This window comes from Gorilla gorilla, chromosome 9 (assembly GCF_029281585.2).
Source record: "Gorilla gorilla gorilla isolate KB3781 chromosome 9, NHGRI_mGorGor1-v2.1_pri, whole genome shotgun sequence".
Lineage (NCBI taxonomy): Eukaryota > Metazoa > Chordata > Mammalia > Primates > Hominidae > Gorilla > Gorilla gorilla.
In genome coordinates, this window is record NC_073233.2 from 81,584,976 (window position 1) to 81,606,832 (window position 21,857).

Consider the following 21,857-nt stretch of genomic DNA (forward strand, 5'->3'; position numbering starts at 1 on the left):
ACCCAGGCTGGAGTGCAGTGGCACAATCTCAGCTCACTGCAACCTCTGCCTCCTGGGTTCAGGCAATTCTCCTGCCTCGACCTCCTGAGTAGCTGAGATTATAGGCGCCCACCACCACATCAAGCTAATTTTTGTATTTTCAGTAGAGACTTTGGCCCTGTTGGCCAGGCTGGTCTCAAACTCCTGACCTCAGGTGATCCTCCCGCCTCAGCCTCCCCAAGGTGTAGGGATTACAGGTGTGGGCCACCACGCCCAGCTGCTTTTGACTTTTTGCTAGATCTCCATCTTAATTTTGGTAGTATTTCTTAAATGAAAGATTATTATTTTATACTTGTATTTATTTTTTCATTTACTCTTAACAGATCATTTTTTACAGAAGAGCCAGTGATTTCTTTCCTTTCTTGAGACAAGGTCTTGCTCTGTCTCCCATGCATGATCATGGGTCACTGCAGCCTCATCCACCCAGGCTCAACCAATCCTCCCACCTCAGCCTCCGGAGTAGCTGGAACTACAGTCAACACACCACCATGCCTAGAATTTTTTTTTTTTTTTTTTTTTTGCAGAGACACAGTCTCCCTATGTTGCCCAGGCTAGTCTTGAACTCCAGGGTTCAAGCAGTCGTCCCACCTTGGCCTCCCAAAGTGCTGGGATTACCGGGCATGAGCCATCGTGCCTGGCCTGATTACTTTTAAATTTTAAGTGAGATCCTGTCAAATCTCTCATGAAAATGGCTTCCTCTCTCACTGGGAATAAAATGCCAAATCCTCACTACTGCCCACACGGTCTTAAGACCTCTGTTCTCCATAACTATCTCTGTGAGCTCTTTTCTTATCATATGCCCCTTCCTTCACTCTACTGTAACCTTACTAATTTCCTTACTATTCCTTAAACATGACAAGTTCCTTTGAATTTGTCACTGCACTTGAAGCTTGGCATGCTCTTCCCTGGATGTATAAATGGCTCACTTTCTCAATTCCTTCAGTTCTTTGCTCAAATATCACCTTATCAGACAGGCTTTCCCTCCTTTTATAAGACATCAATATATCATAATTCCCCTCACCAGTATTCTTTATCCTTCTTACCCTACTTCATTTTTCTGTTTTTCTTTTTTTTTTCTTTTTGAAACAGTCTCACTCTGTCTCCCAGACTGGAGTGCAGTGGCATGGTCTCGGCTCACTGCAACCTCCACCACCCAGGTTCAAGTGATTCTTGTGCTTCAGCCTTCTAAGTAGCTGGGATTACAGGTAAGCACCACCACACTCGGCTGATTTTCGTATTTTTAGTAGAGACGGGTTTCACTATGTTGGCCAGGCTGATCTTGAACTCCTGGCCTCAAGTGATCTGCCTGCTTCAGTCTCCCAAAACACTGGGATTACAGGCATGAGCCACCGTGCCTGGCCCCTACTTCATTTTTCTCTATAGAATTTATAACCTCCTTAAGGATTATATTTCACTAATTGTCTAACTCTCCATACCAGAATGTAAGCTCCATAATGGCACAGACTTAGGTATTTTGTTCCATTATTGTATCCCCAGTGCCTATAACATAACTAGGCATGCAGGAGGTGATCAACAAATATCTGAGTTAATTAATGACTGAATAAATCCTGATCAATATAATTTCTCTGTCAGTTCATATTCATTATATATATAGATTTCTGACCATTCAGTTATATTAAAGTCCTACTGTGGGCTGGGCATGGTGGCTCACGCCTGTAATCCCAGCACTTTGGGAGGCCAAGGTGGGCAGATCACCTGAGGTCAGGAGTTCAAGACCAGCCTGGCCAACATGGCAAAACTCCATCTCTACTAAAAAATACAAAAATTAGCCAGGCGAGGTGAAGCATGCCTATAATCCCAGCTATTAAGTAGGCTGAGGTAGGAGAATCACTTGAACTCTGGAGGCAGAGATTGCAGTGAGCCGAGATTGTGCCACTGCACTCCAGCCTGGGTGACACAGTGAGACTCTCAAAAAAATAAATAAATAAAAATAAAGTCCTACTGTGTTAAGGATATGAAACACAAAAGGATAAATTGGGGTGAGGTTAAATTTGAGAGAGGCAGAATATAAGGCTTAAGATCTCAGATTTTGGAACTAAATAGACCTGGGCTCACATTGCAGTTTAAGTTATAATCTTAAGCAAGTTACTTGGCCTCTAAAACTTTGGTTTCATATCAGTGAAATGAATATACTTATCTACTTCACAGGGATATTGTGAGAATTAAGTTAAACACTTGGTACATTAAATGGATCTAGCAGATAGTATTTAGGCAATTCTAGGAAAGTTGTATAATTTCTACACCTCAGATTTTCTCTCTAAAATCAGACCAACAATAGCAGTTGACTCGTAGGATTGTTACATAGATTCCTTCTTGTATTCGACAAGTATCTAAGCACCTAGATATTGTATATAAAGTGCTTGCTAGGAAGGCAATATGAAAGATTTTAAGTGAACGTTCATGGCATAGTATTTACACTATGTGTGCTAGGTAGTCTTGTATCATACATATGTTAATTTTTCTTCTTCCTAGAAGCATCCCCAGTTACCTATCCAAATCAAGTACCCTCAGTTAAGCTCAGATACTTTTTTTTACGATTTTTTTTTTTTTTTTGAGATGGAGTCTTGCTCTGTCGCCCAGGCTGTAATGCAATGGCACAATCTCAGGTCACTCCAACCTCCGCCTCCCAGGTTCAAGTGATTCTCCTGCCTCAGCCTTCCCAGTAGCTGGGGTTACAGGCGCCCGCCACCACACCCAGCTAATTTTTTGTATTTTTAGTAGAGACAGAGTTTCACCACGTTGGTCAGGCTGGTCTCGAACTCCTGACCTCAGGTGATTCACCCACCTTGGCCTCCCAAGGTGCTGGGATTACATGCTTGAGCCACTGCGCCAGGCCGATAATGCTGTTTTTTAAACAAAGCATTCCTCAACCATTCTAACTATATGTGATCTCATTCAATTATTCAATAAACCTCTTTGTGCCAGCATTCGTTTTGCTTCTCTCCTTTTTAATTTTTTTGAATCAAGGGTCTTGCTCTGTCGTCCAGGCTGGAGTGCAGTGGCGTGCTAATAGCTCACTGCAACCTCCAACTCCTGGGGTCAGGTGACGGTCCCATCTCAGGCTCTCTCAGGCTCCTGAATAGCTGGGACTACAGACACTCAACCAGAGCTAGGTAATTTTTAAATTTTTATTTATTTTTCATTATTCTGTAGAGACAAGTTTTCCCTTTTTTGCCCAGGCTGGTCTCAAACACCTGGCTTTCAAGCAAGCCTCCCAACTCAGTTTCCCAACTCAGGCTCACAGGTGTGAGCCACTGCGCCTGGCCTTGCTTCTCAATAATTACAATGTATCTTACTGTATATGTAGCATTTGCTAGGAATTTATCATGTATGACCCATTCTTTACTGCACAGTCTTCATGAGAATGTGACTCTTCTTCCCAACAATATCATAAGTTTCTTTAAGTTAGGAACCACATTTTACATAACTTTTTATTTTCCAAAGTACCTACAGTGGTCTAGTGTGCCACACTTGATACCTATGGATTTAGGTACATGACAAAAGCCCAAGATTAACACCTGCTATAAGCCAGCTGTGGTAGACATGGGAGATATAGTGATGAGGAAAAGATATGATCACCACCAATGCATAAGGTACATATACTATTTCAGCCAATATAAAATAATTTTCCCATACCTATAACATTGCAACTCCATGGTTAGTATGTACACAAGCTTTCATTGACCTGTTAGAGCTGATGCCCATCAGCTATCACCACTTTCTCATAAAGTCTTCTCTCTTTCAAACAAATCTTCTTTTTATGATAAGTACTAATGATTTCAGAATTTGAAGATCAAGGAGTTTTTCTTTTCTTTTTCCATTTTTCAGTACTACAAAATATATAATAAGGTGACACCACACACTTATTGCTTCACTAAAAGAATGTACTAATTCCCAGATGAAAAGCCAGGTGAAGGCTAAAGTAATCACCTTATCATTATCATTTCTTCAGCAATTTAAACACCATATCACTTTCAAAAACAAAGTAATACTTATGCATTAGAAAAAAAGAATTTGGGCCAGGCACCATGGCTCACACCTGTAATCCCAACACTTTGGGAGGCCAAGGCTGGTGGATCACTTGAGGCCTGGGCAATATAGCAAGACCCATCTCTAGGAAAAATAAATAATTAGCTGGGTATGATAGTGGGTGCCTGTAGTCCTAGCTACTTGGAAGGCTGATGAGGCAGGAGGATTGCTTGAGCCCAGCAGTTCAAGGCTGCAGTGAGCCGCGTTCATACCACTATACTCCAGCCTGGGTGACAGAGCAAGACCCTGTCTCAAAAAAAAAAAAAAAAAAAAAAAGTGTGTGGGGGGGGGTGCGGGGGGGTAGTGGATGAGAAATCTAAGGAGTAAAACTATTTTTCAGAGGCTGTCTTTTTATGAAATACTGAATGGAATGAAACACATTTTACTTAAATATGCTATATAATACAAATGATCATGTTAGATATTACTATTTATGCTAGTTCTAGTACTGATTGTTTTATTTTTAAAATGACAACAATATTCTGTAAGACAGAAGCAGGACTTTAGGGTCAAGTGCTTAAATCAAAACAAAGAGCAAAAGGGTTAAGCACAGGACATTTTTAAGTAAGAAGGCAAAGTAGTATTATTGGGTAAAATAAATTGTTTTAAGGCAAGGTTCTTGGGTGCTACAGCCTAGTCACTTGAATCATGATTAGATAATAAATGATGTAAAAGCTCTCTCACAATTATTTAAAAAGAAAACAGTAACTGTGAAAGCCCATTTTTAAGCTTTTATTATGTGATGTGCATTATAATCTAGTAAATGAGGGAATGGGGAAGAGGAATCCAGTTAGATTAGCAGAAAGCTAGGAAACAACTCTGTATATGGAAAAGTAGAACTACATGGTACCTATAGTACTGATAAATATATACCTTATTACAGAAAGACTTCTGTGTATCTTCTGGTAAAAAGGCATGATTTTGTCAAATAAAATGAGTACAATCAAAAATCAAAAATAGTTCTGCTTACAAACATACACAGCTGAGAAAACACACAACGGTAATAACAGGCATGTAAGACTGTGATTCTCAATGTTTTCCAAGACAGTGACTAGACTGTGAAATTTACCTCAGAAAGTCCTGAATACCAGCACAACTTCTGAATTGTGACTGACCTACACAGCAAGAACTCAGAAGGGATCAGAGATTATTTCACGATAATCAGTTTTATTTCCTTTATCAGATATTTTAATTTTTACCCCTATAAATTCAGTGCAGACTTTAGCTTTGGTAACAGCAGAGCAGCTTGTATAAGACTAACACTCTTGTACATACAGCAATGATTACCTCTGGATATGGGGACATTTCTTTTTTCTTTCGTGTTTTTTGTTTTTTATTTTGAGACAGGGTCTTGTTCTATTGCCCAGGCTGGAGTGCAGTGGTGTGATCTCGGCTCACTGCTGCCTCGACCTCCTGGGCCAAGCAATCCACCCAGCTCAACCTCCCAAGTAGTTGGGACTACCACGCTGGGTTAATTTCTGTGTTTTTTTGTAGAGACAGGGTTTCGTCATGTTGCCCAAGCAGGTCTCAACTGCTGGGCTCAAGAAATCAGCCTGCCTTGCCTTGGCCTCCCAAAAGCGCTGGAATACAGGCCTGAGCAACCACACACAGCCCACGAGGGACAGTTCTTTACATAAAAAAGTCAACAGATAATGAAGACATAATGATCCTAAATATGTATACACTTACTAACATTAACTTCAAAATACAAGAAGTAACAGCTGACAGAACTAATTAGCAAAGCGAACAATACATCGTTGTTGTTGTAGGTTTCAATATCCCCTTCTCAGTTATCAACAGAACTGGACAAAAAACTAGTAAGGATACATAAGGTGTTTTTTTGTTTATTGAGACAGAGTCTTGTTCTGTTGCTCAGGCTGGAATGCAGTGGCACAATCATGCCTCACTGCAGCCTTGAACTCCTGGGCTCAAGCAATCCTCTGCCTCAGTCTCCTGAGTAGCTGGAACTACAGGTGCATGCCACCATGCTCAGCTAACTTTCAAAAAAACTTTTCTTCTTTTGTAGAGACAGGGTTTCACTATGTTGACCAGGATGGTTTTGAACTCCTGGCCTCAAGTGATCCTCCCACATCCACCTCCTGAAGTGCTGGGATTATGGGCATGAGCCGCTGTGCCCGGCCAGGCTATATAAGATTTGAGAACGCTGTCAAACATGTTAACTAATATACCTGATAACTGTAAAAAAAATTCTTTTTCAGTACATATAAGAACATTCAATAAGATAGACCATATGACAGGCCATAAAACTTGTCTCAATAAATTACAAATGACTGAAATATTACAGAGTGTATTCTCTGACTATAACAGAATTAGAAGCCAGTAACAATTAAGATTATCTAGAAATGTCCCTAAACATTGGGAAATTAACAACATATTTCCATATCTTCACTGCTGTGGTCATTTATACCTGTAAATACATTTACCAAAACTCATCTAATAGTCAATTTAAGATGTATACATTTCACTGTACATAAATGCTTATCTCAATTTTATATATATTATTATTATTTTTTTTTTTTCTTGAGACAGAGTCTCGCTCTGTCACCCAGGCTGGAGTGCAGTGGTGTGATTTTGGCTCACTGCAACCTCCGCCTCCTGGGTTCAAGTGATTCTCTTGCCTCAGACTCCCGAGTAGCTGGGATTACAGGTGTATGAGACCACATCCAGCTAATTTTTTTATTTTTTAGTAGAACTCCTGACCTCAAGTGATCCGCCTGCCTCAGCCTCCAAAAGTGCTGGGATTATAGGCATGAGCAACCATGCCTGGCCTAATAAAAAAAAATTGGGAAAAAAAAATTCAACGTGGGTTCAGGTGAATGCAAAGAAACGGAAGATGAACATGTATCTATGTCTAAGGTGTAGTCAAAACAGCAAATGAAGGGCAATTCTCCAAGTAACCTGGCTTCTCTAGGGCTTGTTCAGTCTAGCTAAGAAAATTCTTAAGACAGAACCAAGGACATGAAATAAATCTTATTTTTATGGCAAAACAATGCAGCTCTAAGAATCTGCTAAAAAAAAATAAAGTATATTATCATTCATTCAATGAACATTTATGGAGTTTGTTGTTTAGTGGGGAGGCAGAATAAACTGACAATTAAAAAATTTCTGGCCAGATACAGTGGCTCACGCCTGTAATCTCAGCACTTTGAAAGGCTGAGGTGGGCATATCACCTGAGGCCAGGAGTTTCAGACCAGCCTGGCCAACGTGGCAAAACCCTGTCTCTACAAAAAATATAAAAATTAGCTAGACACAGTGGCATGCACTTATAATCCCAGCTAGTCAGGAGGCTGAGGCACGAGAATCACTTGAACCAGGGAGGCGGAGGTTGCAGTGAGCCAAGATTGTGCCACTCACTCCAGCCTGGGCAACAGAGCAAGACTGTCTAAAAAAAACCCAAAACAAAAACAAAAACAATCTAAATTAAAAGTAAGAAGGGCTGGGCGCCGTGGCTCACGCCTGTATACCCAGCACTTTGGGAGGCCGAGATGGGTGGATCTTGAGGTCAGGATCATATAAAAATACAAAAATTGGCTGGGCGTGATGGCATGCGCCTGTAGTCCCAGCTATTTGGGAGGCTGAGGCAGGAGAACTGCTTGAACCCGGGAGGCAAGGTTGCAGTGAGCCGAGATGGCGCCACTGCACTCCAGCCTGGGCAACAGAGGGAGACTCCATCTCAAAAAAAAAAAAAAAAATTTCTAACATCAGATTATGGTAATAGTTGTACAATGCTATAAATTTACTAAAAATCGACCAGGCAGAGGGGCTCATACCCATAATCTCGAAATCTTCGAGGCCAAGGTGGGAGGATCACCTGAGTCTAGGAGTTCAAGACTAGCCTGGGCAACATGGCAAGAACCTATTCTCTGGAAAAAAATTAAAAATTAGCTGGGCATGGTGGTGTGTGCCTGTAGTCCCAGCTATTCTGGAGGCTGAGGTGGGAGAACCACTTGAGCCTGAGAGGTCAAGGCTGCAATGAGCTATGATCATGCCACTGCACTCCAGCCTGGGCAACAGAGCAAGACCACAACTCAAAAAAATAAAAATAAGAGGGGCCAGGCATGGTGGCTCACACCTGTAATTCCAGCAATTTAGGAGACCGAGGCGGGCAGATCAGGAGGTCAGGAGATCGAGACCATCCCGACCAACATGGTGAAACTCCGTCTCTACTAAAAATACAAAAAAATTAGCTGGGCATGGTGGCGCTCGCCTGTAGTCCCAGCTACTCGGGAGGCTGCGGCAGGAGAATCACTTCAACCCAGGAGGCAGAGGTTGCAGTGAGCCGAGATCGTGCCACTGCACTCCAGCCTGGCGACAGAGTGAGACTCCATCTCATAAAAAATAAATAAATAAAAAATAAAAATAGTCTGGGTGCAGTGGCTCACACCTGTAATCCCAGCACTTTGGGAGGCCGAGGTGGGCAGATCACAAGGTCAGGAGATCGAGACCATCCAGGTGAACATGGTGAAACCCCGTATCTACTAAAAAATACAAAAAATTAGCCAGGCGTGGTGTTGGGCGCCTGTAGTCCCAGCTGCTTGGGACGCTGAGGCAGGAGAATGGCGTGAACCCGGGAGGCGGAGCTTGCAGTGAGCCGAGATCACGCCACTGCACTCCAGCCTCGGTGACAGAGTGAGACTCCATCTCGAAAATAATAAATAAATAAATAACAAAAATAATAAAAATAAAATTGGAAGCAATCAAACATTATGAAGATACTAGACATCAGTAGTGCTTACTGTATGCTATCTGATAATTCTAGAGTTTCTAAACCTATGAGACTACTTAGGGTCAGGGCTAGGGGACTACAGCAATGCCTTCTTTAGCTATTAACCAGGAAAAGGACAGCCTGTACCAGGATATATAAGCAACTAGCTCACACCCTTATCAAAATGTCTCTAAAAGAGAAAGCCAGCTGGGTGTGGTGGCTCACACCTGTAATTCCAACACTCTGGGAGACAGAGGCAGGCAGATCACTTAAGGCCAGGAGTTTGAGTCAAGCCTGGCCAACAAGGTGAAACCCTGTCTTTACTAAAAGTACAAAAATTAGCCGGGAATGGTGCTGCACACCTGTAATCCCAGCTACTGGGGAGTGTGAGGCATGACAATCACTTGAACCCTGGAGGCAGAGATTGCAGTGAGCCGAGATTGCACCACTGCACTCAGCCTGGCTGACACAGCAAGACCCTGTCTCAAATAAAAAAATATATAAATATAAGAGAAAATATATATAAGAAATAGAAAAGAGAAAGCCAGATGAAGCTACCCACTGCTTTGTCTTAGAATAGTGGCATATGGCTAATATAACGGTATTACACAAATTATTTAACTGTCTGTGGCTCCTATGGGTTCAGTTACGTATCACTTACTACGTTCCATACACATTGCTAGGTTCTGGGAATATATAATTCTGATGAGAGAGAGAGAGATTTTCAATATACTGTGGTAAGTAATGATACTGTTTTTGCTGAGATCAGGTTGGTGAAAACACATAAGAGAATCAGGTGTCACAGACAGGAGGTAGGATGGGAAATGTCAGAGAAAATGTTGCTGAGGAGCTGACATCTAAACTGAAACTTATAAGGAGTACAATTAGGAAAGGGAAAAAAAAATGAACATTCTAAGCAAAGGAAACAAAAGCATGAGCACAAATATTGAACCATGACCATGAAACAATATGTTAATGAGGAAAGAATCAGTGATCATTCAATATTACTTACATAATGATTCAAGGCATGGAGGGAAATAAATTAAAAAATATAAAAACAATATAAAGACTTCTTCCTAAAGCTTTAACTATTTAAATGATGTTACTGTTACCCTCTGTTGATCACACTCAATTAAGAAAATTATTGGTCTAGGCCGGGCGCGGTGGCTCACGCCTGTAATCCCAGCACCTTGGGAGGCTGAGGCAGGCAGATCACGAGGTCAGGAGATTGAGACCATCCTGGCTAACACAGTGAAACCCCGTCTCTACTAAAAATACAAAACATTGGCCAGGCGTGATGCGGGCACCTGTAGTCCCAGCTACTCGGGAGGCTGAGGTAGGAGAATGGCGTGAACCTGGGAGGTGAAGCTTGCAGTGAGCCGAGATCGCGCCACTGCACTCCAGCCTGGGCGACAGAGCAATACTCTATCTCAAAAAAAAAAAAAAATTATTGGTCCATAAATCTTATAAATCTGGGACCACTACCCTATATGATATACAGCCTTGAAGAGTTAAGCATGTGAGTCTCTGGCTGACCTATCTTGCAGAAAATGGCTTGATAATGTGACATCTCCCTATATTTTCCTGCCTTCCCCCAAAAAGACCTGTTGTAAACACTGTTCAAACACCAGCATTTTATTAAGGATAAAGTAACCAGAATTTACTTTTACAACAAGAAGTAGAACACCATTACTGACAGCAAATACTTGCTTTCATTTATCTCAGTCTTGGCATCAAACTCTGAAATAAAGAAAATTTACCGGCCGGGCATGGTGGCTCACACCTGTCCCAGCACTTTGGGAGGCCAAGGCAGGCGGATCACCTGAGGTCAGGAGTTTGAGACCAGCCTGACCAACATGAAAAAAACCCCATCTCTACTAAAAATACAAAATTAGCTGGGCATGGTGGCGCATGCCAGTAATCCCAGCTACCCGAGAGGCTGAGGCAGGAGAACTGCTTGAACCCAGGAGGTGGAGGTTGCAGTGAGCCGAGATCGCACCATTGCATTCAAGCCCGGGAAACAAGAGCGAAACTCCATCTCAAAAAAGAAAAAAAAAGAAAAAAGAAAAAAGAAAATTTACCTTTAAAGCAATGTAGTAGGAATGTAGTGACAATATGGTAGATTTACCACTGTGCAGTAGTTCTATTCACAATCTGAAGTTTGGCAAGTCTTTTCTCTTTTTCCAAAAACTATGCCACATTTATATTTTTCACTGTTTGAAAATATACTGCTAGTTTGTAAGGCCTGCTCTTGCCAGGTGGAAGGAAACCTATACACCAGAGAATAGAATACTCACACAATTATTTCACATTTTTTCAATTTGGTAACCTCAACTCAACTTACCTGCTTTACATTGTATCCAGCTTTTGCACTAGTTTCAATAAACATAACATTCAGCTCTTTGGCTTTCCTCTCTCCCTCCTCAATTGACACTTGCCTGTAAAGAAACAAACAAACTTCTTACTTTTGAGACATGAGGCAGTATTACAAAGATTATAAACAAAGCTCTGAAAATAACTTTCCTTGATATAAGGACTGGTTATACAGGTCACATTAGTTTAAAAATTCATTAATCTGCCACACTCTTGAAATTTGTGTGTTTCTGTGTGTGTATACTTAACATTTTTTTAAAGACTTTTTTTTGTTACTGATTTGCTTTCACTTGACTGGGCTCATCCTATAATTTTTTTACTTTTACAAACTTAATAGCTTGAGGATGCTCGAGCCCAGGAATGTTGAGGCTGCAGCAAGCCATTATTAGGCCACCACATCACTGCACTCCAGTCTGGGCAACAGACCCTGTCTCAAAAAAAGAAAAAGCTAAAAACAAAACAAAACAAAAAACGCTTAATAGCTTGCCTCTTTCCCTTAATATCAGACCACACGCTTTTAGCCTTAAAATTCAAATCTTTGTGTAAAACAATTTTTATGGCTAGACAATTTCTGTCAATTTGCTCCTATAATTTATATAACCATTCCCAAACTATTAGAATGCAAGTTGCTTTCCAATTTTACACTACTATGAAAACTGTTGCCCTAAATATCTGTGCTTAATATTTTGTGCACTGAAAATCATTTCCTTAGGTTAGATTTTGTGGATTTCTTTTTTTTTGAGACAGTTTTGCTCTTGTCACCCAGGCTGGAGTGCAATGGCGCGATCTCAGCTCACTGCAACCTCCAACACCTGGGTTCAAGCAATTCTCCTGCCTCAGCCTCCTGAGTAGCTGGGATTATAGGCGCCCACCACCACACCTGGCTAATTTTTGTATTTTTAGTAGAGACAGAGTTTCACCATGTTGGCCAGGCTGGTCTCAAACTCCTGATCTCAGGTGATCCACCCATCTCAGCCTACCAAAGTGCTGGGATTAGAGGCATGAGCCACCGTGCCCAGCCGATTTCGTGGATTTCTGTAAGTGAAGTAAGTGAGTCAAAGACATGTATGGTAAAGCCTCTAGATACAAAATATTAATAGTTTAATATTACCTTTACAGGGTATTTTGTGATGCATTACAATTAGCACTATGTCTCAAATTGTGAGATCTCAAGTGCAAGATTATGTCATTTATATTGGTATTCCTAATGCTTAAGCTGGCAGATAAGTATTCCATAAATATACAAATGTTCTAATTAGCTAGATTTAAACTATCAGCTGACAAACCCTGCTTCCTACAACACAGAAAATGGGCAATGGAAGAGAATTTCCACAAGCTTCCATTTACTTGCAAGTGTGCCCTTATATTCTACCTCTAGTCCTATTACTATGAAAGAATTGTCCTTATTCTCAAAACTTACACCTATGTATTAGATCCCACTCCCTTCTTGCCTACAAGAAATTATTATTCTAGAATTCTCCACTCCCTAAAAACAAGAACATTCTCTTACATAACACTCCAACTGTTAAGATTTTACATTTGCTTGTGTTATCTTCTCATTCTCTGTGTATATAAATTTTCTAAAACACTTTTAAAAAACTGTTTGAGAGTAAACCGCCAATCTGCAGACCTTTAGCCCTAAATACTTCAGCAGTGTGAATTTCCTAAAAACAAGGACATTCTCTTATATAACCACAGTACAATTATTAAATCTGGGAATTAACATCAACATCATACCATCATTGAATCTATAGGTTTTATTCTTGTCAATTATCCAAATAATGTCCTTTATAGCAAATTAAATACTTCTTTAGAAAGAAACTTTCTCAATTATTTGGTTATCCTGAGGTACTTAGAACAAGGAGGGAGGGAGTGACGGAGGGAGGGAGAGGAAAGGAGGATAAATGCTCGAGTCAGTCTCTGGCATCTTCCAAAGGTGACCAATGAGTTTTCTCCTTAAGTATATTATTATTATTATTATTATTATTATTATTATTATTATTATGACTCGTGGATTTAAACATGTTTTATAGTAATTACTGATTTTCAAGTTTTCCTACAGTTTGACCAGTAGAGCTTCTTTGAGTTGGCTCTCCTGAATCTGACATAACCTCAATGGTCTTTAATAACTTCTTTGATTTATGGTATGACATGTTCCAGCCCCACTGTTTACATTTTCTGGCCCAGATGCCTAATTTGTCATTTCTTCAAGTAGCCCTGGTTCCTTTGGAAAGAAACCGTATTTACATGTGGTAATGTGGGCTCATTCCTCCTGGTTTAAATCTTTTCAGTAGACAGAGCTAGAAAATATTAAAAATTTTCAAATGCTAAAAAATGTAATGAATTCATGCATATATATATACATATATACACATATATACATATATACACACATATATATACATATACACACACACACACACACACACACACACACATATATATATATATATATTTTTTTTTTTTTTTGAGACGGAGTCTCGCTCTGTCGCCCAGGCTGGAGTGCAGTGGCACGATCTCGGCTCACTGCAAGCTCCACCTCCCAGGTTCACGCCATTCTCCCACCTCAACCTCCGGAGTAGCTGGGATTACAGGCTCCCACCACCACACCCGGCTAATTTTTTGTGTTTTTTTTTTTTTTAGCAGAGACGGGGTTTCACCGTGTTAGCCAGGATGGTCTCGATCTCCTGACCTCGTGATCCACCCACCTTGGCCTCCCAAAGTGCTGGGATTACAGGCGTGAGCCACCGCGCCCGGCCCCCATGCTTTTATTTTTTATATTTAACTTTATTAATCTTATATCTGTATTTCCATCTCCCGTGTCCAAAATGCCAGTTCTCAGACAATCATTAAGCAAAGTATTCATTTATTTTATGCAGAATACAGACAATCATTTTGAAGTAACAATATCCAACATCATCACCAACATGTTTACTAAAAACAGTTAAGATCTAGCCGGGTGTGGTGGCTCACACCTGTAATCCCAGCACTTTGGGAGGCCAAGGCGGGTGGATCGTTTGAGGTCAGAGTTCAAGACCAGCCTGGCCAACATAAAACCCCATCTCTACTAAAAATATGAAAATTAGCTGGGCGTGGCGGTGCATCCCTGTAGTCCCAGCTACTCAGGAGGCTGAAGCAGGAGAATCACTTAAACCCAGGAAGTGGGGGTTGCAGTGAGCCGAGGTTGTGCTATTGCACTCCAGCCTGGGCAACAGAGAGAGACTCAGTATTGAAAAAAAAAAAGTTATTTATTTATTTTTTTTTTTGAGACAAGGTCTTGCTCTGTTGCACATATAAGTGCAGTGGCAGGATTGTAGCTCACTGTAACCTCGAACTCCTGACCTCAAATGATCCTTCTGCCTCAGCTTCCTTTGGGAATAGAGGTGTAAGTCACCATGCCTAGCCCATTTTCTTTAAACTTATAATTTATCTTTCCTTTTTGGCCCTGATTTATAGTTTAATGGCTATACAGGTCCCAGTCCCTCATTTTGGCCACTCATGGGCCCACTAATTGGGACTCAAAGGCTTTCTGCTCAAAGGCATAGATGCAGAGGAGCACACTTCCACTAGGCATGCATTTACCACCTGGTATCTCTGAAGCAGTGGCTTCCCTTCAAACTCTGCGGGCACCACCAGGACTTGAAAGATGGACATACAGCACGGTGGTATGAGCGCTGTATCCTCTACCTCCACCATGCTCTGCCTCTAGGTCCTGCTGAAGCTTCTCCTGGAAGTACTTGATGCTGAGCTCCACAGCAGCAGTCCAGCTGGGATGGCAGCCCAGTAGGGTCCTCATTTCGTTTTAGGTAATGTGTATATACATCTGTATTTCTCTCTTAAGTAAACTGTACCATATGTTACATACTACTTCACCTTGCATTTTTTCACTTACTCATATACCCTGAAGATTCACTCCACAGTAATATATACATTCTTCATTCCTTTTTGTACCTGTCTAGTACTCCTTTAAAAGGATGTTCGTAAGTTTGTCAAACCATTTTCCTTTTGTGGGCACCTGGGTTGTTTACGGTCTTCAGATATTACAAATAGTGCTAGGTATTACAAATAGTGCTATAGGAAATAGACTTGTACATATGTCTTTTTGTACTCTTACCAGTGTATCTTGAGGAGATTCCTAGAAGTGGGATTTCCAGGTCAAAGGCTAAATGTCTATATTAGATATTGCCAAAAATCAACTCTCTCTCCTCCATAGGAGTATTACCATTCTGCATTGCCTCAGTAATTTATGAGAGTAACTGTTTTCCTTATAGCCTTGCTAGCAGAAGATTTCAACAAACTTGGAATTCTGGCAGTCTGAATCTGAGGCAAAAATATTTCTCAGTGCAGTTTCAATCAGTACTTCAGTAAGAGCAAGACAGAGCTTCTTTTCAGATAATTAAGAGCTATGTTACTTTCTCCATGAACCATTCATATTTCTAGTCAATTTTTCTATAGTGATGTTTATCTTTTTTCTTCTCTATTTTTAGAGGCTTTTTTATTTGGGATATTAGCCATTTTTGATATGATTTACAAATACTTTTCCCTAGTTTGCCATTTGCTTTGTTTATAATGTTTTAAGTAATCAAACTTTACATTTTCCCTTATTTTGTGTCATAGCATTAGTATCATTAAGAACCAGAACTCAGTTAGTCCTTATTTTATTTTCACAATTAAATCTCTAATCCCTTTAGAATTTGTCCTAGTGTAATATGAGAACTTGATCCAATTTTATCTTTTCTATACACTTAACCAGTTACTCCAATCAATTTATTACATAGTTCATTTTCCCCAGTGATTTGAGGTACCACTTTCATACTTATTTTCCATATGAAACTGGGTCTGTTTCTAGCTTTTCTTTTTTTTTTTTTTTTTTGAGACCGTCTCACTCTGTTAGCCAAGCTGGAGTGCAGTGGCACAATCACAGCTCACGGCAACCTCCACCTCCTGGGCTCAAGCAATTCTTCTGCCTCAGCCTCCTGAGTAGCTGGGATTACAGGCACGTGCCACCACGCCCGGCTAATTTTTGTATTTTTAGTAGAGGTTTCACTAGGTTGGCCAGGCTGGTTTCAAATTCCTGACCTCAGGTAATCCACCTGCCTTGGCCTCCCAAAGTGCTGGGACTACAGGCATAAGCCACCACGCTCGCCTGTTGCTAGCTTTCCTACTCTGTTCTACTTTTCCATAACTTTTCATGCAGCAAGACCACACTGCTTTAATTATAGAGGCTTTTTTTTTGACAGTCTCACTCTGTCACCCATGCTGGGGTGCAGTGACACGATCTCAGATCACTGACCTCCCCCTCCTGGGATCAAGTGATTCTCACGTCTCAGCCACCCAAGTAGCTGGGATTACAGGCATGTGCCACTTCACCTGGCTAATTTTTATATTTTTAGTAGAGACAGGGTTTCGCTATGTTGGCCAGGCTGGTCTTGAACTCCTGGCCTCAACTGATCTCCCTGCCTCGGATTCCCAAAGTGCTGGGAGGTGTGAGCCACCACGCTGGCCAGATTTTTCTTTTACTATTATTAATATAAATAGGGTCGTCTTGTTCATCTTATCTTATAACTTCAGAGGTGAGAGGGGCATTCTGTCTTGAACCTACTGTAGTGAGATTTTCAACCCCACCACTTCAGTGTGACTACTTGTCAACAACATTAATAACCTCCAAACTTCTAAATCCAATGGTTAATTCTCAGTCTTCATTTGGTTTGATCTTACAGAGCATTTGGCATAGTTAATAACCGTCTTCTTAAAACATTTATTTTCATTTGGCTTTCAGGGCTGGGTGTGGTGGCTCACGCCTGTAATCCCAGCACTTTGGGAGACCGAGGCAGGTGGATCACGAGGTCAGGAGATCAAGACCATCCTGGCTAACACGGTGAAACCCCGTCTCTACTAAAAACACAAAAAATTAGCCGGGCGTGCTGGCGGGTGCCTAGTCCCAGCTACTCAGGAGGCTGAGGCAGGAGAATGGCATGAACCCGGGAGGGGGAGCTTGCAGTGAGCTGAGATTGCGCCACTGCACTCCAGCCTGGGAGACAGCGAGACTCCGTCTCAAAAAAAAAGAAAATACTATGCATTTAAATCTTCTGAATCATAGTCAATCTAATAGGAGAATATGCTATGTATTCAAACTTATCAATCATTCCCTCTATGGCTTCAGGATTTCATGTCATGCTTATAAAAGCCCAAAATACAAAGATGCTTTAAAAAATTAAGTCTTTTACCCATTTGAAAATCATTTTAGTGGAACGAACAAGCTCTAATTCTTTTAAATGTGAACAGTTGAGAGATGATAGTCTGGCAAAGATTACCAAGAAAGATGGTAATTTCAAAGCAACTGACAAATGTTACCTTAAAGAAAAATTATTATAAATATAATTTCAGATAGGGTGTGTTGGCTCATGCCTGCAATCCCAACACTTTGGGAAGCCGAGGCGGGTGGATCACCTGAGGTCAGGAGTTCGAGACCAGCCTGGCCAACATGGGGAAACCCCGTCACTACTAAAAAATACAAAAATTAGCCAGATGTGGTGGCAAGCTCTTGTAATTCCAGCTACTCGGGAGGCTGAGGCAGGAGAATCACTTAAGCCTGGGAGACTGAGGTTGCAGTTAGCCAAGATTGTGCCATTGTACTCCAGCCTAAGCAACAAGAGCAGAACTCCATCTCAAAAAAAAAAAAAAAAAAAAAAAAAAAAAAAAAATATATATATATATATATATATATATATAAAATTTGACAAGTTTCTACCATTTGTGCACACAACTAAAATATTAAGCAATAAAAAAATCCTTATAAGCACCCTCCTCAGATAACTCTGGCTATAAAGGGAAACAATTCAGATATACAATTTTTCTATTTAAAAATGAAGAGGCCGGGCGCGGTGACTCACGCCTGTAATCCCAGCACTTTGGAAGGCCAAGGCAGGCGGATCACAAGGTCAGGAATTTGAGACCAGCCTGGCCAACATAGTGAAACCTCGTCTCTACTAAAAATACAAAAAAATGAGCCGGGCATGGTGGCAGGCGTCAGTAATCCCAGCTACTCGGGAGGCTGAGGCAGGAGAATCGCTTGAGCCTGGGAGGCAGAGGTTGCAGTGAGCCAAGATCACGCCATTGCACTCCAACCCAGGTGACAATGCGAGACTCCAACTCAAAAATAAATAAATAAATAAAATAAAGGTACTGGCAGGGCGCAGTGGCTCACGAGGTCAGGAGTTCAAGATCAGCCTGGCCAACATGGTGAAACCCTGTCTCTACTAAAAATACAAAAATTTGCAGGACACGGTGGCAGGCGCCTGTAATCCCAGCTACTCAGGAGGCTGAGGCAGAAGAATCGCTTGAACCCAGGAGGCAGAGGTTGTAATGAGCTGAGATCACACCACTGCATTCCAGCCTGGGCGACAGAATGAGACTCCATCTCAAAAAAAAAAAAAAAAAAAAAAGTACCTACAAAGTCTCTAGAGTGAGGATAAATAAAATAGTGAAAATTTCCTTCATAGCAGTTCATGTCCAAAACATATTTTCATAAAGAAAAGATGCAATCACTTCTAATTTACTTTTAAATTAAGAAAGACTTTTTTGCAACTGTACTACCAATTCTTTTTTTTTTTTGAGACAGAGTCTCACTCTGTTGCCCAGGCTGGAGTGCAATGGCACAACTTCAGCTCACTGCAACCTCCGCTCCCCTGGTTCAAGCGATTCTCCTGCCTCAGCCTCCCGAGTAGCTGGGATTACAGGTGCATGTCACAGCGCCCAGCTAATTTTGTATTTTTAGTAGAGACGGGATTTCACCATCTTGGCCAGGCTGGTCTTGAACTCCTGACCTCGTGTTCCACCGTCCTTGGCCTCCCAAAGTGCTGGGATTACAGTTGTGAGCCACCGCACCTGGCCTGTACTACCAATTCTAACTGAGGTGCCATGGGCGGAAATGGGCTTCACATCTCCACAAGTCTTTTAACACTGGCTTTCTTTGCAACACTTGAATTAATATCACAAGTTCATTACCCGAATTTCAATATCCATCTCATGAATAAACAAACAGTAAAAGCTCTTACTATTAAGTAGTATGGTCAAAACTATTTAAAGCAGAAAGAATATGCAGTAAATCGCTTAAGAATGCTGAAAGCAAATATTCAAGCCATGGGTCCTACAGTGAATGTTAATATATTTTGCATCCTGTGACTTGAATATCGCTTTGCTCATTTGACTAAGGTATCACAATCAAGCTATTCAGTGCAACTACACAGTCTGGCTCAGCCACACAATTAAAAAACAACAACCAAAAAACAAAAATCCACACCACTGAATTATAATGAATGTTTTATAAGAAGACTACTAAGAAAAGAGTGTGCATTTAATCATTATGAACAATTTTTAAAGATAAGGTTTTTCCAAAATGGCTTGCTCTTTAACAAAACACTTTTCATACTTACGAGATCTAAAAAACGCAAAATATTTACCGGCTTCATGTCTAAACAAACTTGCACAAGAGTTATTTACACATGGGCTTAAACAAAATAAAATTCATTTCCCTTAAGGACTGGGTGTTTAATATTTACATTTATATTTGAGGTTCCCATGCTAAAGAAAAGCAGGGGAGGACGTAAACTTAAGGATTAAGCATGTCTCCTTTCAAAACAATTTCTCAGTGAACAAAAATAAAAGGCTGCATCACAGAAATCAAACATTACACACACATAAAATAACTCCATACCTCTTGTCAGCAAGATCTGTTTTATTTCCTACTAGCATGATGATAACATCACTTCCTCTTTCTGTTCTGACATCATCAATCCACTTTGTAGTTTGCTGGAATGAGTTAACATCTAGTATAGGAGGGTAGACAGAGAGATTAGTGTTGCTGAAAAATGCCTCCCCAGGTGGTGGGCACCTCCTTCCAAAAAAGCCCTGGAAGTTGGAAGGGGGCTGGCACATTAGTACCCCACTTTTAATGTGCCTGCAACATAACTCCATTTTATCTGATTACAACTGTCAGCAATTTAAACAAATTACAAGAATAAAATCTTCAAGGTTCCTTTTAGAGTAGTTTAAAAATTTTTTGAACATGATCAAATGAGTGCAATGTAGTATTTAATTGAAAAAAAAAACAACTTTTTGAAATATAAGGACAGCTATGGCAGATAATATGGTGTCACATTGCCACAATGCTTTTTTGATCACTTACACATACCAAACATGACAAAGAAAGCATTTTCCAAAGTATGTCAGCCAGTAAGTCCCAACACATCCAGAAAATTTGTAAAGCCTTTCAATAGCTTTCAACACCACTGTTTGCACTGCTTCCTCAGTTTGTGATCACTTTAACCTAAAGTTTATTTGTTTAATGCATCAGAAACACTTGTAACAAAATTTATCTTTTCTAGTGTTGGATTCTAAGTAGAGTACTTCAACACTTCTTACAGCAGCTAAAGAAAACAACATACTAATATTTGAATCACATTTGTGGATTTAAAAAAAAATACACCCGGTTTCACTTGCTGTGGTTAAAGTAAGCACAAACATTTTAAAGCTACAAAACGTGTCAATGCACAATATGAACATACCTCTTTTTTTTAAACAAACAGCAACCCAAAGTAAAGGTGCAAAGGAAGAAAGACTGCATATAGCACCTATCTCAAAAAAAGTCCTTGAATGCAATCTTCTAATTTTGCCAGCACAATTATTCGTTATTAGATAACAATTCCTAATTGAGGAGATATGCAAAAATGCATAGTAACAGTATTACCAGTCCAAATGAATAGTTCCTTTGTCTATTTAAGATTTTTTTTAGCCCAAGATACTACATCTGTGTAGTGTGGTACACGTTTTTTAAAAATTTAAAAAGAAAGCCCCAGATACTGGGCTGGGAACAATGGTTCATGCCTGTAACCCTAGCACTTTAGTTTTTGTTGTTGTTGTTGTAGTTGAGACAGAGTTTTGCTCTTGTTGCCCAGGCTGGAGTGCAATGGCACGATCTCGGCTCACTGCAACCTCCGCCTCCCAGGTTCAAGAGGTTTTCCTGCCTCAGTCTCTCGAGTAGCTGGGATTACAGGCATGCACCACCACACCTGGCTAATTTTGCATTTTTAGTAGAGATGGAGTTTCATCACGTTGGTCAGGCTGGTCTCAAACTCCTGACCTCAGGTGATCCGCCTGCCTTGGCCATCCAAAGTATGGGGATTTCCGGCGTGAGTCACTGTGCCCAGCCTAATCCTAGCACTTTAGAAGGCTGAGGCAGGAGGATCACTTGAACCCAGGAGTTCAAGACCCTGGTTTTCCTATAAGTTATGAACCACTACATGTAATAATGTTTAATATTGCCTAATATATGTCATAAACCAATTTACAAAGGCAATTTCAATCAGAAAGCATTTTCTTGTTAGTCACCAATGCTTCATGGAAAATTTACAGTCACTTAAAAGGCCACAGGCATTATTCAATCTTTAGAAAAAAAGAAAAAGACTACTAGTTGTTTCACCTCCTATTTAAAATTTTTTTCTTGGAGAGAAATGAAAGTGTAATTTATTAGCAACAAAGTAAATAAATCAGTCACAGAACCAAAATATGATTCAAATAAAAAAGATTAATAGAAAACTGTACATTATGTTTTCTCTGTCTTCCTCTACAGAGAGAGAATGGCTGGAAGGGGAAAGCAGAGAAAAGCTG

At 40.5% G+C, this 21,857-nt stretch overlaps 1 protein-coding gene across 2 annotated transcripts in view; it reads right to left on the reverse strand.

The window, feature by feature from the left end:
• RAB6A (RAB6A, member RAS oncogene family) overlaps positions 1-21,857 on the reverse strand; it is an 85,323-nt gene that overhangs the window by 18,411 nt on the left and 45,055 nt on the right. For both annotated transcript variants that reach the window (XM_019036626.4, XM_019036625.4), the window contains exons 5-6: positions 19,906-20,017; positions 11,161-11,254 (exon numbers count right to left, since the gene is read on the reverse strand). In XM_019036626.4, the coding sequence (XP_018892171.1) occupies positions 11,161-11,254; positions 19,906-20,017 (206 nt within the window). The remainder of the gene's footprint in view (positions 1-11,160; positions 11,255-19,905; positions 20,018-21,857) is intronic.